At 40.6% G+C, this 17,605-nt stretch overlaps 1 protein-coding gene across 2 annotated transcripts in view; it reads left to right on the forward strand.

The window, feature by feature from the left end:
* ROS1 (ROS proto-oncogene 1, receptor tyrosine kinase) overlaps positions 1-17,605 on the forward strand; it is a 117,196-nt gene that overhangs the window by 23,269 nt on the left and 76,322 nt on the right. For both annotated transcript variants that reach the window (XM_046005080.1, XM_046005081.1), the window contains exons 7-17: positions 186-324; positions 3,687-3,888; positions 4,541-4,617; positions 6,071-6,193; positions 6,365-6,549; positions 7,466-7,563; positions 10,543-11,039; positions 12,387-12,599; positions 13,342-13,452; positions 14,416-14,594; positions 16,428-16,619. In XM_046005080.1, the coding sequence (XP_045861036.1) occupies positions 186-324; positions 3,687-3,888; positions 4,541-4,617; positions 6,071-6,193; positions 6,365-6,549; positions 7,466-7,563; positions 10,543-11,039; positions 12,387-12,599; positions 13,342-13,452; positions 14,416-14,594; positions 16,428-16,619 (2,016 nt within the window). The remainder of the gene's footprint in view (positions 1-185; positions 325-3,686; positions 3,889-4,540; positions 4,618-6,070; positions 6,194-6,364; positions 6,550-7,465; positions 7,564-10,542; positions 11,040-12,386; positions 12,600-13,341; positions 13,453-14,415; positions 14,595-16,427; positions 16,620-17,605) is intronic.

The raw sequence follows: 17,605 nt of genomic DNA on the forward strand, positions 1-17,605 counted from the left end.
ACGGATTTTTTTTCAAATTACTAGAAGTTCCCAATTGCTACAGATTATTATAGGCATAAAGACATTCTAGAGATGATTCAAGTATGAGATGACTGGTTGGATTAGATGCACTCCTCTGTGGTCTTGAGCCACACAGTGCAGTGGGAATTCTATAAATGCTGATTATTAATCTCTCCCTGACATAGGCTGTGTCCAAGCTCTCATACATGGTGGAGCCCCTATACCCCTTCACTGAGTACATTTTCCGAGTGGTCTGGATCTTCACAGCCCAGCTACAGCGGTTTTCTCCGCCAAGTCCCAGTTACAGGACGCATCCTTATGGAGGTATGGTATGTCTCTGTTGCTCATGAAATAAGGAGATGATCCCAAAGCTTAAGTTTAGTTTGTTTCTATTTTAAATAATGAAATAAATTATTCCTTTGTCCATTGATCCATCCAGTAATTGAGTACCTAACCATGTGCCCCATAGTGTTCTAGGGGCTCAACATGGCTCTGTGATCAGTGCCACACTCCCTGGTCTTGTGAAGCTCACCTTTTGGTGGAGAAGACATGCTCTAAGCAGTTAACATAATATAATAAGGAAAGTACGTTGTAAGTGGGAAAGTGCTGCTCTGTACGATGGTAAGAAGGGCATTTTGAACAGGATCTGTCCGTTAGGGGCTTGCAAATAGGGCACGAAGGTGACAGATGATCAGGTCACAGTATTAAATAGGGTAGCAGAATAAGTCTCAGTAAGCAATTAACAGTTAAGGACAGTTTGAAAGCAGAGAAGTAATTGTTTCACATGCTTCTGAAAAAGATAGTTGTGAGAGAATGAGACTAGAAAGCACAGGGGTACAGTAGCCAACCTGGAGGTTATGATAATACTTGGACAGTTTATCAGCCATGATATTAAAAAAACATTGCATCTATCTTGGAGTGTTTTCTGATTTTTTAAAAATATTTTATTTATTTGACAGAGAGAAATCACAACTAGGCAGAGAGGCAGGCAGAGAGAGAGGAAGAAGCAGGCTCCCTGCGGAGCAGAGAGCCCGATGTGGGGCTCGATCCCAGGACCCTGAGGTCATGACCTGAGCCGAAGGCAGAGGCTTTAACCCACTGAGCCACCCAGGCACCCCTGATTTTTTTCTTTTGAAGATGTGACTTCCACACTGGGTAAAGGGGTCAAACCTAGAGCATTTTAGGGGAATGCATGTCTGGGGCGGACACTGCAGAAGTGTCCTGTGGTGCCCTTCCTCTCGGGGTTAGCTGACTGGACCTGTGGGGATGTACTCCAGGCCAGGTGTTAGGTGTCCCAACTGCTCAGTTCTGGAGATGGATGCGGCAGTGGGCACAGAGCCTCACACTGAACTAGGCTGTGGACCTACACACAGCTAGACAGGTGAGAAGCTGGTGATAGCACTTTCCTCTTTCCCGATCTACACTCTTTACTGCTTATCAGATTTTAGGCTGTGTGTGGCCACCTCTCCTGATTACTCCCTGACCATCCTCCAAAGCTTGGGTCAGACACTGGCTAGAACAATATTTGAAATGTTCCAGATTGGAGTGGAATACATGGATCCTTCTTTGCTCAAGGCAATGCCTCATGTATTCCAATAGTGCCTGGAGATTTTCTGATGCTGGAGAGGTAATATGATACAGGGCCCATGGCTAGTCAAATCAAAAATAATAGGAAGGCAAATTTTGCTTTTTGGTTCTGAGCCTTTCTTCTGGATTCGCAAGCCCTCATGTCCTCCAGGTATTCTAGACCTACACTGGCTGACATTTCCGTGGATAGATCTCATTCCTCAATTCCTTCTCACTTTTCTTTTCTTTTCTTTTCTTTTTTAAGATTTTATTTATTTATCGACAGACAGAGATCACAAGTAGGCAGAGAGGCAGGCAGAGAGAGAGGGAGGAACCAGGCTCCCTGCTGAGCAGAGAGCCCAATGCCGGGCTCCATCCCAGGACCCTGGGATCCTGACCTGAGCCAAAGGCAGAGGCTTTAACCCACGGAGCCACTCAGGCGCCCCTCTTCTCACTTTTCTTGCCACATAAAACTTATAGTTACCTGTTTTGTGATCTATGCCTCATGGCCCTCTTCTCCTTTCATGATGGGAAATGTATGATTTAGGTAGTATTATTATCTTTTAATTGAGGCCCTTAGGAAAATAATTTCTTAACCAAGTAGAATGGGTAATAGGCAAGGAATATCTTGCCCACCCTGACCGGCCTTTTGGGAAGGATTTTTGTGGGAGAGATTTGGACATTAATCACAGCTCACCTTCTATGTGGCATCCAAGTTGCTCCAAGAGGAGTGGGTTGTATCTGAGCATTGACCCTAATGAATTGGATTTTTTGACATCTTGATTTCAATTAGTGAAAGATGATTCATACCGCTTGGTTCACCAAGGTGACTGAGTGCAGGGAGCAGAGTAGTGGACACAGTGATATTTGTGTTTGCCAAAGATTGGTCTGAGAGTTAAGGAGAAATCATTTTGGAGAAAGGCTGAGAGATCAATAAATGGCCTTTTTTTTTTTTTTAAGATCTTAATTATTTATTTATTTGACAAAGGGAGGGATAGTGAGACAGAGAGCACAAACAGGGGAAATGGCTGGCAGAGGGAGAGGGAGAAGCAGGCTCCCCACTGAGCATGGAGACCTACCCCCTGGATCCATCACTGGATGCTGGGATCACGACCTGAGCTGAAGGCAGATGCTTTTAACTAAAGACTGATCCCCCTAGGTGCCCATAAACAGGCCTTTTAAAAACTCATCCAATGTGAGGGCTGCACTGTCTTATTTCTACCAACTCTCCTGAGTCAGGTGTGGCCGATGGAGACTGTTTGCCAATAGTGTTCAAGGGAGGGAAGTCTACCCAAGAAAGAAGTGACATCAGAGCACGTCTGTTACAGGAAGAGGAAATGAAAGGGTGTGGTTTCAGGGGGCCGGAGGTATGAAAAGTAGGTGGAGGCAGGAATGGCAGACAGGCTGTTAGATCTTCTGTTTTTCTTTCTGTTCTTTGCTACTTTGGTCACTTCTTAAGTCTAGAAGTGAATGCTTAATTAATTAATATGTGTTCCTTTAATCCCTCACAAGAGAGAGGATGCTGCTAAAGCACAGTGAACTTGGATTCCTAGGGACCTTGGGAGCTGTGGGAAGGATAGGCAGTCTGGGTCAGCGAGCTGACGTCAGCACGAGGGAGGCACACTGTTCTAAACCAGGCTTATCTGAGCCCGTATCTTCAGCTGTGACTGGTCAGGCTTTAGCAAGCACTCCAGTGAGTGAAAAGGCCCACAATTTAGATTTACTTCCTTCAACTCCTGTTAATCATTGACTCCTGTTTTGTTATAGATTCTTTTCTCATTAGGAACTGGGTCCCACCCCACAGTTGCAACTCGCTCAGATCTCTGCAGACTTGGGATAACTTTGTTCTAGATCATTTATCCTCTTTGTATCCCTGCACCTTCATAAGTTAGATGCAAAGGAAATAATGTTCGGTAGAGGCCCTTAGGAAGGTAGCCAACTGGTCTCATTTAGGGAACAAGAGTTGCAGTTCCTAGCTGTCCTACAACCTTCTATCCCTTATTTTGAATATTAATAAAAATATTTAATTTACCCTTCAAAAGATAAGACTCTTCCCTGTGCTATTTACATTTTTGGGTTGTACAGTTTCCTGCTCACCGTGTCACCATTACCTCTTCTAGTTCCTGAGACTGCGCCTTCCATTAGAAATATTGAGAGCTCGAGTCCACACACCGTGGAAGTCAGTTGGGCTCCACCCCAATTCCCAGGAGGACCTATTTTGGGTTATAACTTGAGGCTGATCAGCAAAAATCAACAATTAGATTCAGGGACACAGAGAACCAGTTTTCAGTTCTACTCCACTCTACCAAATACCACCTACAGGTAAGAATGAAGCAGGGCAAGAAAGATGGAGCCAGCATGGTTGTGGGCATGATCATTATTTAAGAAATATGGCCCCAAAGTCATTTAAATGTATTTGGAAAACTCCCATTGACTTTGTGCCATTGGGTTGATGTTACTGTAATTTTCCTCAAGTTTGTATATTTGTTGGACTACAGTGTCCTAAGCAAAAACATTCTGAAGTATTTCTTTTGTATTCAGAGGATCCTCACAAATAGGTACCCATAAAGACATCACGAACACCATAAATACCATTTCTTCATTTAACCCAACAGGAAAAAAATAAGGAGGTGAAATTCTGTTAGTGGTGTTTTTTCATTAACCATTAGGGGGATTATTTTATTATTGTTAGCTTTTCCAGCATTTACTAAGGCCTCTTTAAATTAGGGTAGGAATGGGGGTCATGCAGATAGCAGAGTTCAGTTTTTGACCCCTGTGACCCTGAGCTGTTCTCTGCGGAATGCAAACAAGGTCGTGATTGATGGTCATTTCAGGGCTGAGCCCTGGGAATGGGTAACTAGATACATGCATTGCCACATTGTTCTTTAAATAGAAATATTATTGCTCCTTCTCTTTTTATCTCATGTTCACACCATGCCATGTGAAACACATCTCTAAATTGTTTTTGGAATAGGTTTTCCGTTGCTGCTGTAAATGAAGTTGGTGAGGGGCCGGAAGCGGAATCTAGTATTTCCACATTATCCTCAGCAGGTACAGGAGTGCCCCTTCTGTTTCTCAGGAACTGGGGGGGTGGCAAGGGTCGGTTCCGATCTCAGAGTCCTGGCTCATCTGGTTGGTCCCAAGAACCCGACCTCTTCTCCCCAGATCAACACTGTCTTTTGGGACTTGGTAAGCTCCAATTTTAAATGAATCCCATTGAGTATTTGACCAAATAGAAGTTATTGGACCCAAAGGTTTTAAATGAGCATTTAGGAATTTCAGAATTTGAATGAAAAATTTAGGGATAAGAAATGGCCTCATACAAATCCTTAGTTTCAGATAAAATCACTCGTGATTATGACTTACCTTAAGTGCTTGGGGATACGTGTCATCTTTCTGCCCTCTCCCCCATTTTGTACTATATATCATCATTTAATACATATCAGGTATCTTTTTCTTCCATTCTCCGTCAGGTTTTTAAATGTATTGGACTTAATAATTTAAATTGTACCATTTCAAATATTCAATCTACCACATTAGCTTTTGTTATTATTTTGTAAGTACTATTTTTTTTTTCACTTTGGCGTTTGAATGAGTGCCTGAGAGATTGAATACTTACTGTATGATGCCTGTGTGGGAAAAATAATAAATGAAAATGCTTTCTAAGAAGCACTGGAAATATTCTGGGGACATGAATAGGAGCCTTGAACAACACAGAAAGATTCAGAATTCTAGGAATCTGTTTTTTGTTTTCACCAGAATTCCTATTTGCTGAATGGACGGCCCCTTCCCCCAATCTGCACCCCTCTTTGGTATTGAGTGTCTGCTATCGCCAGCCTTTGGTTTTTTGGCTGTTCCAGGACTCTAGGAAAGGAGAGGCATTTTTGTTATGCAAGAAGCATCCGAAGGACGAATTAAATATAGAGCAGGTTTAAGGTTGTTGTTCCTGCAATTATTGCATAACTTTAATTAATTGCCCTTCATGGACGCACCCTGCATCAGTATCCAGCTGAGTGGGACGTCAAGCAGAGTTCTGCAGTCCTCAGATTTCATTGATCTAAGGACTTTTCTCTGGTCTCAAAGGGAGAGATAATTGAAGACCAAACAGAGACAACCGATGTCTGTCTGGTGTTACCCAACAGCCCAGTTTGGCCGGGGCTGGACCACCTCCCTGGAGCAGTCACATTCTCAGGGCTGTGGATAATGAGCTGAGCTCTGGCTGGCCCAATGCTGTTGAGAATGGTTATCCCTTACGTGGTGTGATTTTGTCAGCGTTTAGGGGCACATACATAGAAAGTCTACTTGATTGACCCTGTACTGCCCACTCCCCCGTCATGGAATGATGTAATTTATGCTGCAGTTGAAATGCCCCTGGTGCCTTCAGAGAAAAATCTGACCAGCCTCTTTTGAGCATTAGTTGCCTTGCTTTGAAGGGTGGTAATGATTTTTTTGTGTGTCGATGTGCATGTGGTTGGTCTGCCTATAAATCATGTTATTGTTTTAGTTCAAGAAGAGGAACAGTGGCTCTTTTTATCCAGAAACGCTTCTGTAAGAAAGAGATCCTTAAAACATTTAGTAGATGAAGCCCATTGCCTTCAGTCAGAGGCTATACACCATAATATTACAGGTCAGTATGATTGAAAGAAATGTTGCCTTCGTGAGAAAAAAAAAAAAAAAGACCCGGACTGACTTCTATTTTGATCTCCTTATTGAAAATTAAAGAAATAAATTTTCTGTCACATAAAGTTCTTTTTGGTTGTGATATCGTAACACACATGTGTTTGCGTGGCTCTTCTAGGAATATCCGTTAATGGTCACCAGCAAGTCGTCTATTTCTCAGAAGGGACTCTCATATGGATGAAAGGGGTTGCCAACATGTCTGATGTGTCTGACCTGAGAATTTTTTACAGAGGTTCAGGATTAATTTCTTCCATCTCCGTAGACTGGCTTTATCAGAAAATGTATTTCATCATGGATGAACTGGTTAGTCTGAGGATTTAATGTGAATAATTAGATATTGACACTCACATGCGTATCTTGATGTATCTACATGGAAACATAGTTCTTCACTCAGTATTTACTGGGTTTTAGACACTAGGTTGGCACTGAGTCCTAGATCTGGTCTATAGGAAGGTCTGGACTTTGCCTAAGACGAGTCCTAACCTACTGTTAAATCATCTTTATTTGTGATTTTCAAAGCCACGAATTTATTGCATTAATGATAATTCATTTTTCATGGTACCTGTGCTATCACTGGGTAAGACCACCGATCATGAGGAAAATCAGCTGTAGGCACTTTAAGTTATATAATAAACAAGAGTAACTTCAGTAGTCTTGGAAAGTACCGTATTACTGAAATCTTTGAGAAGAGAGTCCTGATGTGTTTCAACGTTCCTTCTTTCAAAGGGACAGGCTTATTACAATCACCATGACTGGAAGTCTATAAACTTGGATACAGCTTAAATTTTAAAAAATAGTTGAGGAGTGTCTGGCCAGCTCGGTCGGTAGAGCTTATGACTCTTGATCTCAGGGTTTTAAGTTTGGGCCCATGTTGGGTGTAGAAATCACTAAAAAAAAAGAAAAAAAAAAGAAAAAAATCTTTAAAAAATTCGATTGGTTCCACAAACCGGGAAAATAGGTATTTGTATTTTATTGATATAAACAGGATGCACATCTGTTAGGATATAAGATATAAAACAGACTTTTATGAGGTTTTTTTTTTTTATACTTTGAAAAGTGATCAGTGACTAGCATAATTCTAAGCACAGAACAAGTGCTCAGGAAATACATGTGCTTAGGGAGGGGATGGGGGCTGGGGGACACATTAAAAAAGAAGTGCTTGTTGGCCAAACTGAATAGAGACAGACACTGATCTACAGATACATGCTTGATTCTCTAGGTGTATGTCTGTGATTTAGGAAACTGCTGGAACACTGAAGAAATTACTCCTCCCTCAATTACTGCACCTCAGAAAATTGTGGCTGATTCGTACAATGGGTAAGTGTTAGCCTTATGAATTCTCTTTCTTGGCAAGAATCTTTGGGAAACTAGCTTGATAATGAAACATCATAGAACCAGAGAAGGGAATCTATGTATCTTATTTCAAAGGTAATTAAATCTAGGCAAAGTTTGCATTTGAGAGAGAGAGAGAGAGAGAGAGAGAAGCTGGCGAGAGAGGCAGAGGGAGAGGGAGAAGCTAACTTGTCCTGAGCAGGGAGCCTGACACTGGGCTTGATCCCAAGACCCTGGGATCATGACCTGAGCCAAAGATAGCCGCTTAAGTGGCTGAGCCACCCAGGTACCCCAGTGAATTAATCTTAAAAAAAAAAAAGGTTGCTAATTATTGATCTGAAATCAAGTTCTCTATTTACATTCACTCATAATTTACTGGGTACTTATTTTGTCTTACTGTGTCTTATTTTGTCTTGATACTTAAGTTTGAATGAATCACTGATTCAAGAATATGTTTTACAAACAGCATGCAATAGGGTGAATCCTTTGGACTCCCTGAATCTTATTTTTCTCATTTGTAAAAGTGTAAGATCCTATGAGATGGAATTTGCTGCTGGCATTAACCCCAAATGATTTGTTGTATAAATAAACTTCACCCACTAAATAAATAATAATAAATAAAATATTATATATAATAAACATAATAAAGGTAATAAACTTCACCCATTAAATCAGTCACTCAAAATGCATCTCAGTGAGGTCTTTGGTGGCTCTTTTTTCCATTAGATAAAATTGATTTGTGCTTAAATTTTGAGATGTGACTAGAAATGATGATGATAATATTAATTGGTAATTCTAAGTGTATTACTTCCAAAAATTCATTTAATTCTTGTTCAACACGATGAACTAGGCACTTTTATTATCTCAGTTTTATGGCTAGGAAGGCACAGGTTAGTAATTACCCAAGACCACAAAGCTCTTTTGCAATGAAGCCAGTATCTGACCTCTAGGACCTCTTCTGATCATCTCTGTATACACTAATAGAGTTTCTGTAAGATTCAGCATATAACTTTTAGCAACACTTTGTGTGTAGTATCCCTAAGGAATTCCAGATGTGTGAAATCACTTATTCTCCTGGCAGTAGAAGTGGTTTCCTCTATGCTGTTATTTGCACCATTGAATTATTCACTCATTGAGTTTGTACTTACTCTAAACCTCTTTCCTTCTTCCCCACCCTGCTTCTTCTCCTTCTCACCCCTGCCCTTTTCCCCACCCACCTCACCCCAGCTCTGTGCACCTTCCCTCTCCAAAGTGGCAATGAGGGTTGAAGACCTGCCTTCTCTCTGCTTGGGCGCAAGGATTGTAATCTTCACCCCAAATCTTCTTCCTCTTGTCTACTCTGAAGTCCATCTATGTTCCCTTAATAGCTTTGAACTTGGGAAACTAAAGCAAACAGTTAAGAGCCAAGTTCTTTCTGCTTTTTGCCTGCTACAACCCTCTCTTAAGGAAAAGAACATAGCTTCACATCTCAACATAAAATTTCTATTTCAGTATGTTATTTTAGCACAGGGATGGAGTTTATTGCTAAAGATTTGGAGTAGTCATGGAAGAGAACAAGGGTGGGACTGAATAGGACAAGGAAAATAATTTGACAGTTTGATGAGAGGTTGTAATCCTGTCAGTTCCCAGGGTTGTGAGAAGAGAGATTTACTAAGAAAAAGTATACTTTTTTTTTTTTTTTTTTTTTGAGAGAGGGAGAGAGGGATGGGGTGAGGCAAAGGGACAGGGAGAGAGAGACTCTTAAGCAGTCTCCGTGCCCAATGTGGAGCCCAATGCGGGGCTTGATCTCATGACCCTGAGATCTTGACCTGAGCCAGAATTAAGAGACAGATGCTTGGGGCACCTGGATGGCTCAGTGGGTTAAAGCCTCTGCCTTCGGCTCAGGTCATGATCTCGGAAGCTTGGGATCGAGCCCCGCATCGGGCTCTCTGCTCAGCGGGGAGCCTGCTTCTCCCTCTCTCTCTGCCTGCCTCTCTGCTTACTTGTGATCTCTGTCAAATAAATAAAATCTTAAAAAAAAAAAAAAAAGAGAGACAGACGCTTAATTGACTGAACCACCCAGGTACCCCAGCAGAAGTGTACTTTTGGTAACATCTGTTTCCATGATCACAAATTCTAACTTAGCTTCAACCAAATTAATAGTTTTATGTTTTTTTTTAAATTCTGCTTACAGATTTGGTTTATCAATGAAATATTTTGGTGATATTTTCTGTTTCATTATTAATAATGCACCTGCACCATTGTCATGAGATTTGGCTCCAAATTAGGTAGTTTTTTTTTTTTTAAATTCTTCCGCTGGCTGCTTCAAGCACCTGGGTGGTCCATCCCAGCTGTTTTGCTGTCTTGTGGGGTATTTCTTCATAATTTGTAAAATGGTAGCTCTATTGACCTACTTAATTGTAAATATTAAACAAGGAATGTAGCCCACTACAAAATGCAAGGTGATTTTGCTAGATATTTATAGCAAAATAATAACTGGTTTTGAAAAATGGGTTAAACGTTTTTGCTTTCCCTTACTTTATCCTTCACAATGCTTGGGGAAAATGTATAGAAAGAATTAGATTTGAGAATATGTGCATTTTGGAGAAAAGTGTTTTACAGTAAGTGACATGTTTAGCCATGTCATTTTTATATACTATGCTTTCCTTTGAAAGCAGGCTTCATTAGAAAATCTTAAAGACCCTTTCTGTTCTTAAATTCTGATTCCTGATAAAGTCACCTATCTGATTGGAAGACAAAGCATTGTAAGCAAGGCTGAAATTCTCCAGTGTTCCTGCTTCTAACTTAATTGAATAGTGCATATCTTTAGTAAGTACCTTTACCGTTGTGCACCTTGGGATACCCTACACTTAGCGACTGGTGAGATAAATGGTTCTGATCGCATCACAGGACAAAGCAGGGGGCTGAGGTTATTCATCTGCGCTTGCATTGGATCACATCAGGCTTCTTTTGATCCCATGTCAGGTATGTCTTTTATCTCCTGAAAGACGGCATTTATAGGGTAGCCCTCCCCGTGCCATCTAGTCGGGACTCAGAAGCCCTACGTATTGTGGAGAGTTGCACATTGAAGGACTTTGCAGTGAAGCCCCAGTCCAAACGAATCATTTACTTCAATGACACCACTCGTGTCTTCATGTCAACGTTTCTGGACGGCTCCGCTTCCCACGTTGTACTAGCTCATGTCTCCTTTGCTGATGTGAAGAGCTTTGCGTGTGAAAACTACGACTTCCTTGTCACAGATGGAAAGGCCATTTTCCAGCAGGACTCTCTCTCTTTTAATGAGTTCATCGTGGGATGTGACCTGAGCCACATAGAAGAGTTTGGATTTGGTAACCTGGTCATCTCTGGCTCCTATGCTCAGCCACACCCCCTGCCGGGCCGCCCGCAGCAGCTCTCCGTGCTCTTTGGCTCCCATCAGGCCCTGGTTCAGTGGAAGCCCCCTGCCCTCGCCATAGGAGCCAGTGAGTGCCCCTCCCCAGCATTGCTGGAAGGAGGAAAAGTTTGAATTGCTTGACATTGTAACTCACTTTTGAGAACCTGTATGTGACTGATTATTCAGTCATCAACCAGAAGTGCTATTTAGCTCCAGAAAAAGTACTTATATATTTGTTCTGCATTTATTGGTTTTACACTAGGAGGATGTCTATATTTCTCATGTATATCCCAACACAGTAGTTGCAACATTTATTGAATGTCTTCCAGGAGGCAGGCACTGACATTCTGGTCTGAGTGAATATGTTAGCCAGAGGGATAGAGCCGGTGGGTTAAGATCTGTATCCATCCAGACCCTGCATGAATTGGAACAACTTCCTAAAACTCTGTGAACTTGAACTTCCTTCTCCAGACAGGTGGTGTGTGTGGAAGGTAGGCAGGTGGGCTTTGGAGGCAGCCTGCATGGATTCAATGGCTGGTCTTGTCCTTTTTTAGTAGAATAATCCATGGGCACAATACTTAAATGTTCCATGCATTGGTTTTCACTCCTAGAAAATGGGAGCGTTAATTCTTTCTTTCATTGGATTGTCACACAGATTAAATTAAGGTGTATCAGTAGACCACTTAAATGGTATCTAGCATAGAGGTCGGCAAACTTTTTCTCTAAAGGAAGGAGTAGATAGTACATATGCTCAGCTCTGTGGACCATATGGTCTCTGTCATAGCTACTCAAGTCTGTCGTTGCGTGTGCAAACAGCCCTAGATAATATGTAAATGAGGAACTGTGGCCGTTCCAGTACAATTTTAAAGACAAAAACAGGCAGATTTGGCCTGTGGGCTGTCGTTTGCCAACTTCTGGTCCTAGCGTATTTAGCAAACATGGGCCATTTTTGACTTGAAGACAAAGCTAATTATGCCCATTTGCTGTGTATTTGCACTACTCTAGAGACAATTTTTGTTGTTGCTGTTTGGTTTTGTACAGTTTGTATTTCTAGGAGGAAGATGCTGTACAAACACTGAGAATTATATTAGAGATCGTCATTAAACATTTGTTTATTAGGAGCGTGGTGTTTGTACACCTGGAGGTGTTATGTGGCACCCCTCTGATAATTTTATGCAGCCACACATCTAGCTCTGACTGAGCTTTGACTCTGATTTGTTGGAAACGGTGTCCCCTTCGAGGGAGCCCAAACTATGGCATGGCTGGAACGGACGGTGTCCCAGTCGTATCATCAGATAAACCTAGTGGGGTAGCGTGTTTTACTGGCCTGTTACCCTTCCACTCAAGATGAAGCTGTAGATGAAGTCACTGGTAACCCTTTGTTTGCTCTTGCCTGTTGCATCCTTATGAGTATTATTGTTTCTCTTCTGATTAGGCCCTTCTGCCTGGCAGAACTGGATTTATGAGGTGAAAGTATCAACCCAAGACTTTCCTGAAATCACTCATGTTTTCTCGAACATCGGTGGGACCATGCTTCATGTGCCCAAGCTGCAGAGTGCTACGAAATACGAGGTTTCTGTGAGAGCCAGTTCTCCCAAGGGGCCAGGCCCTTGGTCAGAGCCCTCGGTGGGTACAACCCTGGTGCCAGGTGAGAACATGTTCTGGATTTAGGGAGTATACTGACAACATAGGTTTATTCCCTGTGTCCTTAAGACTCCTCAGCTCCAATGTGGTAAAGAAACTGGAAGGAGGATGCATGGATCTCTTGATTTTGTGTTTATTATCTGGATGAGGAAGGCAAATACAGCATTGTGTGATATTTAATTTATGTTTCTAAATTATTATCTTAACCTTTTCAAGATATTTTCAAGGAAATTATGTAATTTTCTTCTTTTTTATGGCTTCCTTCTTTCTTATGGTTTAAGAAGCAATAATACCCCTTGAACTCTGAAGGTCACAGGGAGAGAAGTTGAGGGGTGGTGAAATATGCTGAACTCCACCCTCTTGCCTGGAAGAACACAGAAAGAGAATTATACCATTTATTCTGCTGTTGTTATCACAATGACTTCTGGGTGCTCTGCGTGGAAACATGGCAACCAGCAGCCAAAGCGGGAGGGGAAATTGTGCCATGACCATGACATTGCTATAGAGGCAACATTGCCACACAGTTCTCTTCACATTCAATTTCAATTCTTTATGTAAAAATCAGAAAATATATTTAACATGACAGATAATTCTGTTAAGCAGATGTAATCACTCATATCCTTCCACAGTATTTTTCAAAGTCAATAGTCTTTTTACTTTATAAAGAAAATCTTAGGGTATAAGATGTGTGCCTTAAAAGGTGTGTTTTCTGTGATATTTCTTTTAATTTCTTTTTCACCAAACAGCTTCAGAACCACCATTTATCATGGCTGTGAGAGAAGATGGTCTTTGGAGTAAGCCACTGAATAGCTTTGGCCCAGGAAAATTCTTATCCTCTGATATAGGAAATGTATCAGGTAAACACCAAATCCTTGCTCACTTGGATGTCAGGTTTCTACATATAAGACCTCCTAAGCTCTTCAGTACATCCAAAGAACTGAGTGTTTTGGTATTAGGTCAATAATGAAAGGAAAAAACATGGACTGAACTACATAACCACAAAATGTGAAGCTATTTATTGATTTATGCCCATTTCAGTGTGGCTTTGATATAGTTCTCCTGTATTTGAATCTCTCAATGTTATCTCGAGGTAACAGTCTATCTGCTTTCAGTAAAACAGCTTGCTTAAGTAATTTATTATGTTTGCTATAAGACTGAAGCAAGGAATAGTTGCATGAAGTTCTGAGTGAAGTAGAAGAAATAATTTCTTGACAAAGAGGTCTACTAAGTAATAAATGGGTAATTTTGCCTAGAAGATCTTAGGATGAAGGAAAGTCTTCATTGTGAAATGGTGACCAGTGAGCTTGCCTGCAGATGACATCTCTCTAATCATGGGAAGTATTTGTTCTATTTGCTGGGCCACTCAACGTAAACCATTTCTGACCAGTAGAGGACAGTTGTGATAGCAGAAAGAATGACACTTTGGAGTTGTCTTGAATCTGGGCTCCTACTCTTTTCATCTGGGAGGCCTCTGGCAGAACATATGATCTCACTGAGTCTCAGGTTTACCAAGTCTAAAATGGGGATAATTCCTACTTCATATCTTTGTTTTTAGATTTAAGTGAGATACATTAAGTGCCCAGAACCATGTTTGGCAAAGAGGAGGGGCTCAGTGAATATCAGTTCCTCTCCCTAGTCCTGAGGGTTGAGATTTTGAAAGAACCTTATTGAAACATGGCTCACAGATCCTTGAAGTTCTAATGAGTATCATGTTAGTGGGCGCCTTAACATTATATGGAGGCATATGTGTGATTTGTTGACTCACTGCATTTATGCCGGAATGCATGAGAAATAACTGCTACAATTCACTTTGTTTTGAGACATGGATTGGTATAACAACAGCCTCTACTACAGCGACATGAAAGGTGATGTTTACGTGTGGCTGCTGAATGGGACGGATATCTCAGAAAATTATCACATATCCAGCATTGCAGGAGCAGGGGCTTTAGCTGTTGATTGGCTGGGTCAGTTTCTCTACTGGGCTGGAAAAACATACGTGGTAAGTTAAAGCTCAGCATTCTGGATGCTTAGCACAATACTTATCCTCCAGTGACTTAAATGTCATTTTCATGATTTTTTTCATATTTGTATACCACCTGAACTATTATTTATTTAATATTCATCTTACTCAAATTTACTCACTTTTTAATTAAAAGGGATTTATATGTAAAGAAAGCTTTCGATTACTATTTGGTACTCTAGTTATGGATTTTCAATAATATCTTAAGTATATGAAAATGTTCACCTGTGGGTCAGTGTCCTGGAGGAAGGTGACACACTCCAAAGGCATGATTAAAGGGAACCCAATGAAGGGACTGTTTTCAAAGGTGTGGAGAGGGTTAAGGAGAATGAGCAAAGGATGGTGAAGCATGTCCCGTGCTAGTAAGTGTGGGAAGATAGAAGCGCCTTCAGGCATGTGGTGGCTGGAGGGGAAGAATCTGGTGAGGGCTGGAGCTACAGAAGCTGCTGACCTGAGAGCCAGCCACTGTCAGGAGGTGTGGTCTGCCAAAGAGCAACCTGGGGGTAGAAGGACCGCAATCCTTCTTTCCTTCTACCTTCCGATCTTCTGCCGGTGCTTCCATTGGCTGAATGTCCTTGGAAGTCAGAGAATGAGTCCAGCTGATGCAGTCTACAGCACCAGCTTCTGAGGACACAGAGTAGGGCAGAGTAGGTGGGAAGTGTAGCTGGATGCAAAATGAAGACATCCTGCACATCAATGTAGTAGTACACTTTGAAGAGACAGAGGGTTAATGATGAGAATACTGGTCTGACTGATCAAGAAATACGGTACTGGAATCATTTTCTAATCCATTCATTTATTCATTCAACAATGATTTGTCTATTACCAATGTGTTGAGAGCCGTGAGAATAGGCATGGTAGGGAATATAAAGTGAATAGCAGACATGGACCTGCTTTAAAAAATTCAACCTTACGAGATACAATTCACATACAATCATAGTCATAGTCATCCTTTTATTGCACAAAATACACTGTTTTTTAGTATACTCAGTGTTGTGAAAACCATTGCCACTTGCCGTTGTTCTTTTGATGAGATCAAATACATATATACAATAATAGAAGTAGTATACAAAGCAATGTTTAGAGATAGAGCAATGTGGTATAGTCTGTAAGCGCCAATGTTATGTGGGTGGAATGGAGTTGAGCGGAGTAAATTTAAGAATGCTCCTTGGAATGTATTAATTTAAAAATAGTTTTGAAGGAAGAAGTAGAAGAGTGGATGTAAAAACAGCTTTCAAGTATTTTCTCTGTCTCTTACAAAATTGCTTAATTCCAGGAAAAATTACTTCTTTGAACCCAGTTAACTTGTGATAGAAATCCTTTATAATGTTAGGGTTACAAAAGCTAATATTTTGAAGATAGAAGTATACACTACCTGACACATAGTAGGTACACAGTAATGGTCATAACTACTATCAGGGAAATATACTGATAGACATGAGCAAGGAGAGACGTCATCATTTATCAGGATGTGTACATCTTCTCAAGACTCCAATCAAATACATTCTTAACTAGAAGTGTTTCAGTTGTCTGGTTGTATAATTAGGAAGAATAAGAAGAATTTAAGGAAGAATTTTAACTCAAAATCAATGTGTTCCCCTTTTTTCTAGCATCATGAAAAGGGATGAGCTCCACAAGGGTGTTCCCTGTGACTAGTATGTTCGCAAGGGTTTGTACATTACCCAGCACAGAGTGCTAATAAATATTTGTGATTGGATGACTGCAGCAATTTACTAATGATTGCAATAAACTACTCAGAAATAACCATGTCATGTGAAAATTATTAACCAACCATCTAATTATGTTTTATAGATACAAAGGCAGTCTCTGTTGACAGGGCATACAGACATTGTGACTCATGTGAAGTTGTTGGTGAATGACATGGTAGTGGATTCAGTTGGAGGTTATCTCTATTGGACCACACTACACTCAGTGGAAAGCACCAGGCTAAATGGAGAAAGTTCCCTTGTACTACAGGCACAGCCTTGGATTTCTGGGAGAAAGGTGATGAATTAAAAATAGGATCTGATCACTTACTAATATTAAATAGTGCTACTGTGTAATTAGGACAATACTGTTTCTGTCTATTGTGAATAGTTCAGGTAGAATCTGAAAGGAAATACTGAGATGTTGGTATAACCAAAATTTCTCTCAGTCTCACTTACTTGTCATAATGGATTAAATAAATTAAAATATAGTATGGAGAATTTTATAATTTGCTTTATCTTGAATGGACTGACACTTAAAAGCATTTTAATTTCTGACTGTTTTTAGAGACCTCAGGAATTGTATTGAATATTTTATAGAGCTTCTTTTTGGGTAATTAGATGTTTTATTATTTTCCATCATTTTTTGGGTACAGATTGCTTAGATATTTTGTTAGAGTCAATCAATTTTGGGTACTGACTGCTATAAAAACTGTGTGGCTCCTAGGCAAATTATTTGACTTGTCTTTGTTTCCTTATTTGAAAAATGGGAATATTAGCTATTGTCCTACCTCTTAGAGTTATTGGGGTCTTGAGGAGTAGGAAGTAGGGAGGGAAAAAATGGAACAAGATGGGATCAGGAGGGAGACAAACCATAAGAGACTCTTAATCTCAGAAAACAAACTGAGGGTTGGATAGGGTGGCTGGGTTATGGACATTGGGGAGGGTATGTACTATGGTGAATGCTGTGAAATGTGTAAGACTGATGATTCACAGACCTGTGCCCCTGGAGAAAATAATACATTATATGTTAATTTAAAAAAAGAGAAAAAGGGAAAAAAAGATTAAATGAGATAATTAATGGGAGATACTGAGAATAGTTCCAGGGACAGGGTAACCACTCGACAGTTAAGTCCTTATCACTGCAACTAAATCTGAAAAATACACCTAATATAGGAATGTATCTAAACACATGTTACTTTCATTCTCTTGATCTTCAACTTCTAGAAGCAATACCTATTTTCTCGAGACCCTGTAGTAATTCATCTATTTGACTTTTGTGTT

Source organism: Meles meles, chromosome 5 (assembly GCF_922984935.1).
Source record: "Meles meles chromosome 5, mMelMel3.1 paternal haplotype, whole genome shotgun sequence".
In the NCBI taxonomy this organism is placed as follows: Eukaryota; Metazoa; Chordata; class Mammalia; order Carnivora; family Mustelidae; genus Meles; species Meles meles.